The sequence below is a fragment of the Mesoplodon mirus genome (genome assembly GCF_964341445.2).
Source record: "Mesoplodon mirus genome assembly, chromosome: 4".
Taxonomy (NCBI): domain Eukaryota; kingdom Metazoa; phylum Chordata; class Mammalia; order Artiodactyla; family Ziphiidae; genus Mesoplodon; species Mesoplodon mirus.
Genome location: NC_138979.1, coordinates 20,043,070 through 20,054,407, shown reverse-complemented (window position 1 = coordinate 20,054,407; position 11,338 = coordinate 20,043,070). Strand labels below are relative to the sequence as shown.

The 11,338-nt window shown below is 41.3% G+C and overlaps 1 protein-coding gene across 1 annotated transcript in view; it reads left to right on the top strand.

The window, feature by feature from the left end:
- Positions 1-11,338, top strand: part of CDC123 (cell division cycle 123) — a 56,909-nt gene that overhangs the window by 10,370 nt on the left and 35,201 nt on the right. The window contains exons 3-5 of the mRNA XM_082619095.1: positions 2,390-2,447; positions 2,703-2,735; positions 9,429-9,524. Coding sequence (XP_082475221.1) covers positions 2,390-2,447; positions 2,703-2,735; positions 9,429-9,524 — 187 coding nt within the window. The remainder of the gene's footprint in view (positions 1-2,389; positions 2,448-2,702; positions 2,736-9,428; positions 9,525-11,338) is intronic.

The following is an 11,338-nucleotide window of genomic DNA, read 5'->3' as shown; positions in this document are numbered from 1 at the left end:
TCATGTCTGGCAGCAGATGCTGACTGTCACCTGGGCTTCTCTTTCCGTGTGATTTCTCAGCCTCAGACTCAGCTCCTTTATGTGGTGGTGGCAACATTCCAAAAACGGGGGCACGGAAGCTGTAAAGACTTGACACCTAGGTTCAGCATCACATGGTGTCCCTTGTGCTACATTTTGTTGGTCACAATGAGTCTTGAAGCCAGTTTGAATTAAAGGGGCGGGAAAACAGATGCCGTTTCTTACTTTTTTTTTTTTTTTTTTTTTTTTTTGTGGTACGGGGTCCTGTCACTGTTGTGGCTTCTCCCGTTGCGGAGCACAGGCCCCAGACGCGCAGGCTCAGCGGCCATGCAGATGCCGTTTCTTGATGGGAAGAGTGGCAAAGTCACCCTGCAAAGGGGCATGTCAAGATGGGAAGAATTGTTGTGGCCATCTTTGTAAATACATCATCAGAGTTTCTTGTTTTTGTTTTTCCCATTCATTGTGATGTGTACTTGGTGGGCTCTTTCGTTCTAGAACAGTTAAAAATATTATGTCTTTGATAATTTCCTCTTACTTTCTTGCTTCTCTTTCTGGAACTCCTATTATTTAGAGGCTGGGTCTACTGGATTAATTCTCTGAATTTTATCATTTCTTCCCTATTGTCTGTCTTCTTAGTTTTACTTTCTGGAAAATTTCCTTGATTTTGCCATTCATTCTGTTGAATTTTTAAATTTCGGCTACCACATTTTCAGTTTCTACAAGTTCAACTTGTCCTCTGGCCTCCTCTCATGAATGCAGTATCTTTTATCTTTAAGGATATTTATGATTTAAAAAATTATTTTTCATCTGGTTCCTGTATTGTCTTTATTTCATCCATGTACCTCTTCTCTCTCTTTTTAAAAACTCTTTTCTCATCTTGGAGCCTTTCTTTAGTTTTCTCATGATTCTAGGCCTTTATTCATATTTAAGAGTGAGGGATGGACACACACACACACACACACACACACACACGCAGAAACTTTGTGTACCCGGGTGGGGCTTGTTGACTAAGAGTGCCAGCCATCGGCAGGTATTGATGGAAGATTCCCAGATGACAGTTATTTGTGAGTCTTGCCCCTGGGGTTTTCCAGTGTCTACAGAGATGAATCCTCTAATCTGTCTGTATTTGGGGAGCAGGGAGGGAGGAAGGGAACTAGAGGTCTCGCTGTTAACACGACTTCCACTTATGACTTCGTCGTATTCTAGCATTTCACCCCCATTTTCCTCTGGGGCGTTAAGGACCGGAGCCCTTACCCTGCTTGGTCCACGGAGGAGGATGAGTTGCGGGGATGTGCCAGCTGAGGACCGCTCGGCGTGCCTCCCTGCCCCCTTCACGGACTTCACTCAGGTCACCCCTTTTGAAGCTGGAGCTGTGGTCCCATCGTGTGTGATGGCTCCAGGGTCTGCCTGTTGCCCACTGGGTGCCCCCCCCCCACTGGCTTTCTGTCTTCTGGACTTTTGTTGTCTCTTCTCTGCAGTTGTCTCCTCTCTGGTGCTTTTTCCCTTGGGATCTTTTAAATCAGTTTAGTAGCATTTCAAGAGGGAGCATAGGGATGGATAAATGCCCATGGTCAACCAGAAACCTCCCTTTTCCCTTTTTCTTGTAGTTTCCTGGTGTAGATCCTCTGCCGGTTCTTATTCTGATTAGTATTTGGTTTCAGTGATGTGAGTTCTTCATAGGCCAGTTGTTTGTCGTTGAGTGTTGAGGAGGGGCCTGGGCAGTGTCGCTCCCTCTGCGGTCTTTCAGCCCTTGCTTCGCCCCAGGAGGTAAGGATTGGCTGTTAATGGCCCTTTTCAACACCCACTTTGCCCACTGGTTCCTTCTAAGACAGCGTGTCTGAGTATTTCTTTCTCTTCCTCCCCCATGCCCTCCAGTGGTGCCAGTCCAGATCCTGGGTAATTCCTGCCACCAGCCCACACGCGCTGTTTTTGCTATGTAAACAAAAGATTTTTGGCTGTGCCCACAGGGCGTCCCGCAGTTGCCCGGAACAGCTCCTCCAGCAATTCCTTCTGTGGCTTCCTTCATCCCGTCTGATCTTCCTTGTCTTGGGCAGCACTTTCTCTTATATCGGGATTGAGACTGGATTCTTAGTGTCCTCACAGGTGGAGTTTGAGTTTTTCTTTTCCTTGTTTCTAGTGATTTCTCAGAAGAGGGCAGGACATTTTTATTACGCCATCTCTTATTGGACGTGTACTCTCGTTAACTTCATGTTGGTTTTTATTAGTTTCTGTCTCAAAAAGTGAACTTTTCCTAACATTATCCTCCAATTCTAAGGCTGTTTTTTAAATATATATACTCAGCACACCTGCAATTATGACTGCACAGCACCAAAGCTTTCTCTTGCTCAGTTTTCATTTTATGTTCTTCCAGGGAAGATCCGCCAACATGTTCTCAGCCAGACAGTGATAATGAAGCAGAAGAAATACAGGTTGGTTCAAAATAATATAAACTGTTCCGTAACGTGTTCTAATCGAAATGTTCTCTGAAATGGTTCTGGCTTTGAGATCTTAGCATAGATTCAATCAAGTGAGAAATTACATGAAAATTTCACTTGGACACATACTTTGTGTTCAGGAAAAGCTGTCTCCTGTGTATGGGTGATTTTTAGATGCGGCATTGCTTTTTGGAAGCCCAGTACACTATCCACATTTAACGTTCTGTTTCTGTCCCCCTCTCCATGCAGTGGTCGGACGACGAGAACACAGCCACGCTTACGGTAAGAGCCTTGAGGTGTGGGGACCACCTCGTGCTGTCCCCCTGGGGTGCTTCCAGGTTTCAACACAGATCACTCTAAATCCCCATTTACTCACCTTTTCAAGCTTTTATTTATTATTTTGAAAAATAACTTAAATCACTGTTTACAGGCAAACATGGTGTGCCCTTTTATTTTTATTTTCATTTTTAAAAAAAATACACCTTTAAAAAAAAAATAAATAAAAATAAAAATAAAAAATACACCTTTATTTTATTTTTTGGCCATGCCATATGGCATGTGGGATCTTGGTTCCCTGACCAGGGATTGAACCCGTGCCCCCTGCATTGGAAGGATGGAGTCTTAACCACCGGACGACGAGGGAAGCCACTCCCTTTGATTTTTTTATTTTTAATTTTTAAAATTTATTTAATTTATTTATATTTGGCTGCATTGGGTCTTTGTCGCTGCACGCGGGCTTTCTCTAGTTGTGGCGAGTGGGGGCTACTCTTTGTTGCGGTGCGCGGGCTTCTCATTCCGGTGGCTTCTCTTGTTGCGGAGCATGGGCTCTAGGCATGCGGGCTTCAGTAGTTGTGGTACGTGGGCTCAGTAGTTGTGGCTCGTGGGCTCTAGAGCGCAGGCTCAGTAGCTGTGGCGCACGGGCTTAGTTGCTCCGCGGCATGTGGGATCTTCCCGGACCAGGGCTCTAACTCCTGTCCCCTGCATTGGCAGGCGGATTCTTAACCACTGTGCCACCAGGGAAGTCCCTGTAGAAGTTGATTGAGCATGTTTTACTCTTTCAGGCTAAGAGTGTCGTCAAATTCAACTTAAAATATGTTTTAACAAAAATCTTTTTAAAGGAATGAGAGTATTTCTAAAAATACGGGAGGCAAATAAAGCTTCTCATACTTTGAGATAAAAGCGAAAGATTTGTGTAAAATTGCTTACAAATAAATGTAAAGGCACAATAAAGGAAACTAGTTTTAGAGGAGGGTATATTCTAATGCAATTCTAAATAAGGAGATATTTCTGTTTATTTTGATGGAAGAGATATGATGTCCAGGGTACAAGGGAAAAAAAGTGCAGGTGCCTAAACATTTCCTTAGGTATAAAAAGTGTGCCCACACATGCAGAAAAGGCAAGTTTACATGTTTTATTTTACTCTGGATATCACTCAGGTCAGTTCCTCTCCTTTTATGAAAATTCTGTCCAGTTCAGCATACATCTTAGCTTTTGCCCATATTCAGCGCCCTGTAGTGGGTTCTGTGAAGTAAATAAAGATGACTATGATTTGATTCCTGACGTTAGGGAGTATATAAACCAGTGAGGAAAGATGCTCCAATTTGGGGGTGATGACAGAGTGCTGTCAAACAGAGAGGACAGGGCTTCCCTGGTGGCGCAGTGGTTGAGAGTCTGCCTGCCGATTCAGGGGACACAGGTTCGTGCCCCGGTCTGGGAGGATCCCACATGCCGTGGAGTGGCTGGGCCCGTGAGCCACGGCTGCTGAGCCTGCGCGTCCATAGCCCGTGCTCCGCAACGGGAGAGGCCACAGCAGTGAGAGGCCCGCGTACCACAAAAAAAACCCCAAAAAACAAAAAACAGAGGACGGTTACCACCAAGGGCATCTGGAAATAATTCAAGGGAGAAGTGATGTTTGGCCTGGATGCTAAGTGTAAGGATGATCAGTATCAACTCATGTTTTTTTAATATAGATAGATAGATACAGAAATTAATAATGTGTATGTGTGTATTTACCAAACTCTGCTTAGCTCTAAAAGTGACATAATGACATCATGGTGGCAGTGAGCACACCCAGTGCCCTGATCTTGGTGTCTAAATAGCATTCTCCTCTAAAAGGAGTTGAAGCTCCTTGGAGAAATTGAAGAATGGGGGTGGCGTGGTAAAGATGAGCCTGCAACAACTTGTGTCAGAAAGTAGGATTGATGGGTCATGACACAGAGGACCCAGAAGTTAGCCTGAATGGGCTCCCACTGGCCACATACGTGAACATCATAACAAAACAATAATGGTAATGGAGTATAACCATTGACTAAAATTAGAATCCATGGTCCCATACTGACATAAACAAATGATTAAATGAAATAAATGGAGCAGAAGAGAGAGCCCTTCTTTATAGTAGAAAAGACACCAACTAATAATTGTAGAAGGAATGATAGAATTGGAAATCACCATTTGCAACCATTGTAGTGATAATTGATGGAATAGATGTTAAAACTCATGGGTGAATATTTGATGAGGATACTTGAGTATTCTCAAAGTTATGTCCACCAAAATTACTTACTAGCGGTAAAGAGAAAAATAGTACCTTCACAGTGGAAAGAGCTGGCACCAGTGTGACCAAAGTTAACCTTCTCAGTGATGGGACAGACCTACATCGCCTGTCTCCTCGTACAACGCACAGAAGGACACATCACCTGCCAACAATGCACAACCTGAATCCAGTCATGAGGAAGCAGCCAGCAAACTCATCGTTTTGGAAATTACATAGAGTCGCTGCCCTATACTCTCCAAAACGTCAGGGTCATGAAAGATAACGAGCAACAGAGAGAGGAAATGTTACAGATGAAAGGAGATTAAGGAGACACGACAAGGAAATGCAGTGCTCGATGCTAGACTGGGTCCTGAGCCAGAGGAAAATGTTCCATTTTTCTTTTGCTATAAAAGACGTTATCAGGACAATGGGCACATTTTGAATAAGATCCGTAGATGAGATAATGGTATTGTATCCACGCCACGTTACCTCCCTGATTTTGATAATTTGGCTGGGTTATGTAAAAAAAAGTTACTGCTTTACACACACACACACACCACACACACACATGCCCCCCCCGACACACACACCCCCCCACACACACCCCTACCCCTGCCTAGTTATATGTAGAAAGGAAGTTGAGGGGGAGAATGATAAAGCAATGTGGTAAAGTGCCTGAGTGAAGAGTGTGTGGAAATTCTTGTTACTCTTCTTTTAATGCTTCTGGAAGTCTCAAATTACAAAATAAAAAATTAAAAAGTGATTGGGTTTCACTGGGGAGAGCTAGATGTTGGGCAGGGGAGCTTTCAGGGCAGAAGAGCACTCTCAGAAGAGGAACGTGAGCCAGGACCCAAGATGGGAAAATTACCACTGCAAGTGATTAGTAATTAGTGTAGTGACAGAAATGCCCCATTAAAAATGGAACCAAGTAGTCAAGATGGGTAAATTCCAAAGGCACAAGGTGAATTTCAAAGAGCAAGTTGCCAAAAGTATACATATCAAGTGACAACAGTTACTTTAAATTTTTTAAATGTTATGTTTTATGGACAGGCACACGTAGTATAACATCAGGACTGTAGAAGAATATGCCCACTCTTGTAATGATGGTTGCCTGTGGGGAGAGGGAAGCATTAGGGAGGAGAGCAAGGAGATGAGGAACTTCATTAGTATCTGTGATGTTTTTTCCTTAAGAAACTTAAAGGTCTGGATCAGACATGTCAAACTGTTGAATGTATGGATCCAGGTATATATTTTTTGTATATTTAAAACATTTATTTCATGATTAAAACATTTTTTTAAAGAAATAACCTTTCTGATGGGTGTGGTACAGGGGGGCTGTGGTGGGTAAAGTTGGAGAGATAGGTGAGTTTGGATCATAGAAAGTCCATGGATATGATTTAAAATGTGGATTTTATCTGACTTAAAACAGGAACCTTTTCTCAGACAAGTGAGGTGTTCCGCAAATTTAAAATCGACTTGAACTGTGAGCTTAAAAGAACCCTATTACTAGTTAAATCTGTTAAAAGATAATTTTCAGGAAAAGGTAGAATAATGACTTAACACACGTTGAAGGCTGTATTTAACTCATGAGGGAACCAGGCAGATGTTATAACTGTCTCAAAAGAGAACCCAAAGGACAGACTCATTTATAGATTAGGAGTATTGAGATGCATACGTGGGAGGGAAGATAGCTGATTTCCACCAGACACGATAGAATTTTCACGTCTGTAAGAAATACTTCTCATTGTTTTCACTTACCTATATTTCACCAAGTTGTAAACTAGCTCACAGACCCAGCTAGAATCAGGTAACCCGGAAAGTGCTGTATGTATAGAATACATAGTCTTTCACTGAAAGCACAGATTTTTCTGTACAATACATAAACTTTTCATCATTTAAATTTGTTTTAGTATCCTTAGGGCAGGATTTCTTAAAGTTGAATAATTGGAGGATTTGAGGGAATCGATTGCCTCTTTTAAAATGTATCAGTGGGGCTTCCCTGGTGGCGCAGTGGTTGAGAGTCCGCTTGCCGATGCAGGGGACACAGGTTCGTGCCCTGGTCTGGGAGGGTCCCACATGCCGCGGAGCGGCTGTGCCCGTGAGCCATGGCCGCTGAGCCTGCGCGTCTGGAGCCTGTGCTCCGCAACGGGAGAGGCCACAACAGTGAGAGGCCCGCGTACCGCAAAAAAAAAAAAAAAAATCAATGATACAGAATAGCCAATAGTTTACAATAACTATAAATGAAGTATAACCTTTAAAAATTGTGAATCACTATATACCTATAACTTATATGGTAAAGAAAAAATGTAATACAGAAATATAAAGCAATCCTTATATGTGAAGTTTTATGGGATAGGAAAATTAAATTGTTTTGTCTTTGAAGATAGAACCCCTCATATTGTACAATTTGTGTAACTGTGCCATTTATCAAAAATATTGCTAATGCAGATCTTAGATGACTTTTTATGGATAGAGCCCTAGGGTAGCCAAACCAGCAACTTCAGGGGATTCTAAGGAAATTACTGCCTTAACAGAAATGAAGGAGAGGCGAATGGAAGATAAAGGACTCAAGGCTGTTATTCATTTTGTAAACCTCTCTAAATGGCTGCAGTTTGGTTTCATGTATCTAAGCAGAAGAATAACAGAGGATGGAGACGGTGGCAGGCTGTCAGATAACTAACTGAAAGATGCTGCTGATCAGTCCAGAGGTCACGTACACCTGCAGCAGAAAGAAAGCAAGTCCAACCTGCCCTTGATCTCTGCCTGCACTCACTAGCCTGTTGCTTAAAGCTGGTATCTTGTCTGGGGAATATGTTACCTTTTTTTTTTTTAACTTTCATTTTTTGGTCTGTGTCTCTGTGCCTTGAGTCATAGTTTTTTCTCTGTCATAACTGGATTAGATCTTGGGGATCAGCATAAGCCATTTTTCTTTTTGGGTATTTGATTATTTATTGCTGAATAATAAGTCATCCTAAAACTTTGTGACTTGAAACAATAATAACAATTTCCTTTTTTAATTAAAAAAATTTTTATACAATTTTTAAAGGTTATACTCCATTTACAGTTTTACAAAATAATGCATCATTCCCCGTGTTGTACAATAATATATCCTTGTAGCCTCTCTTACACCCAGTAATTTGTACCTCCCACTCCCTTAGCTTACTCTAGACCTATTGTAACTTTTTTTTCCCCTTGTGGAAGAACTTGTCATGACTGGACTTTTTCAGTATTTGCAATTGCCCAGTAGGGGGCAGCAAATATAAAGGGAAAAAGTGACTGCAGAGCATCAGTGTTAGTGTTTTTGTATTCTTGTCTCTCCTGCAGGCCCCACTTCCATCTCTCTTACTCCCCTTTTCTCTACTTTATGTCCATGTGCTCCTGATGGTGACAGAAGGCTCGAGGGAGAGCATAACTGTAATTACGTTTACGTTCTGTCACCGCTGTATTTCTACTTACTTCCTGGTTGAAACAACACTTAGAATGTTTTGGTTACTCACCAATATAAAATACACATTTTAGGGACTTCCCTGGTGGCACAGTGGTTAAGAATCCGCCTGCCAATGCAGGGGACACGGTTTCGAGCCCTGGTCTGGGAAGATCCCACATGCCATGGAGCAACTAAGCCCATGCACCACAACTACTGAGCCTGTCTAGAGCCCGTGAGCCACAAGTACTGAAGCCCACGTGCCTAGAGCCTGTGCCCTGCAACAAGAGAAGCCACTGCAACGAGAAGCCCGCGCACCACAACGAAGAGTAGCCCCCGCTCACCACAACTGGAGAAAGCCCACGCGCAGTAACGAAGACCCAATGCAGCCAAAAATAAATAAATAAATAAATAAATAATACACATTTAAAAACCAACCAGACAGGAAAGAACATTTTAACTTCACCAAGGTCCTATTTTTAAATTTTGTTTATATTAAAACTTATCCGGAAATAGCAGCGTTTAAATACAGTTAACCACATAATTTATTTCTTATTCTCATGAAGACTTTTGGGGAAACGTCCAAGAATCTTTTCCTGCAAATGGAAAGGCTTCTGGCCCTTAAATGCGAGGTGTTATTTCTGAGAATTGGAGTATATGCACAGGTGATATTCTATCCGTCTCTTTTCATTTAATAGATACTGGTTTTATGTAGGTGCTAAGAGAATCATTCATTCCTTCCTCACATCCCCAGGTGCCTTGTAACATCTGTCTCTTCAGCTTTGTGGGTCTTGATTGTTTTGGAAAGTGCCATTGGCACTTGTTATTTTTTTTTCCTTTTCAGATAAATGCTATTTGATCATTGATTTTATTTAGCTGAGTTCAGAAATTCTGATAGTAATTTGTATTCTAAATTATTTTTTACGCCCTGAAGTGTTGAACTTTGAGATTTTGATCTTGTTTTCTATATTTGTTGTGATGATACTGACTTGCCCAAATGATTTCTTCTTTCTTTCTGTAGGCACCAGAATTTCCTGAGTTCACCACTAAAGTCCAAGAAGCTATCAATTCCCTGGGGGGCAGTGTATTTCCAAAGCTTAACTGGAGTGCCCCAAGGGTAGGAACACATCAGTAAATCTCTCACTGTGTGAATATTATTTGTTTTGCTATTCCATTTCGCTTTATATCCTCACAGAGGGTCTGATTATATTCCTAATTCTAGGAAATTCCGTGGAATTTATTTTTATTTTCCCCGTTATTTTATTTTCCTGATTTTGCAATACACTTCCCTGGGTCTGTGAAATGCTGTATATTTTGCCAATTGACAGTTTCAACCTCTTGTGTTGCTGATTGCGCTAGAAATCTGAGAAAAGCCTTTCTCTACCCTTTTCAAAACTTCACCTGTTCAGTTTGACAGAGAAATTTTTCTCTATTGAAAGGTAAAAAAAATTAAAATGTCATAGGATCTAGAAACAGTTGTTTGACAGATCACCTGACGTTTTCTTAAATTGTGTTTTATCATTTCAACATTACATTGACAAGATTTTTTTTTAAGTTAAGGTCTAAAGGAAAATTCGTTATTTTTTCTATTCCAGTAGAAAACAATTTTATGTCAGCAAGGCTCATTTAAGGAATCAAGACTTATCTGCATTTTCAAAAAATCATCTCATGTGCTTATCTTTTCTTATTCTAACATGAATGATAAATTGTACTTAATCTAATTTTTGTTTTTACTTATTAAAATTAGTGACACATATACATAGGATTTTTTATTAATTTTTACTGGAGTATAGTTGCTTTACAATGTTGTGTTAGCTTCTACTGCTCAGCAGAATGAATCGGCCATACAAATACATATATCCCCTCCCTTTTGGATTCCCCTCCCATTCAGATCACCACAGTGCATTAGGTAGAGTTCCCTGTGCTATACAGTATGTTCCCATCAGTTGTCTATTTTATACATAGTATCAATAGTGTATATGTGTCAATCCCAATCTCCCAATTCATCCCACCCCACCCATTTCCCCCTTTCTCTACATCTGTGTCTCTATTTCTGCTTTGCAAATAAGGTCATATATACCATTTTTCTAGATTCCACATATATGCATTAATGTATGATATTTGTTTTTCTCTTTCTGACTTACTTCACTGTGTATGACACACTCTAGGTCCATCCACGTCTCTACAAATGACCCTATTTCATTCCTTTTTATGGCTGAGTAATATTCCATTGTATTACATATACATAGTTTAAATTTTCAGAAGATCTGGAAACTTGCTACAGAAATCAGCCAGTTCTGACACCCGTTTTGCTTCACTATTTCCCACTGCTCAGAGGCAGCTGTTTTCAAATATTTTAGTGCCTTCTGTTATTTTCCTCTACTTCTCTGTTCTTCTGTCTTAGATGTTTATTACTGACTTCCTGCTTTAGAACAGAAAGGTTCAGCTCTGTTTCATCTCCTGTCCCCACTACTTTACTTATTTATTTATTTATCTATCTATCTACCTTAGCTATTTATTTATCTATTTATTTATTTATTTTTGGTTGCATTGGGTCTTCGTTGCTGCTCGGGCTTTCTCTAGTTGCATTGAGCGGGGGCTACTCTCCATTGTGGTGCATGGGCTTCTTATTTCAGTGGCTTCTCGTTGTGGAGCATGGGCTCTAGGTGCACAGGCTCAGTAGTTGTGGCTCGCGGGCTCTAGAGCACAGGCTCAGTAGTTGTGGCGCATGGGCTTAGTTGCTCCACGGCATGTGCAATCTTCCTGGACCAGGGCTCGAACCCATGTCCCCTGCATTGGCAGGCGGATTCTTAACCACTGAGCCACCAGGGAAGCCCTGTCCCCACTGCTTTCTGTTCCACTGTCCTCATCATCAGAATGGCATACTTTGATTAGACCAGTATTCAGTGTTTCTCATATTACGTTTATGCA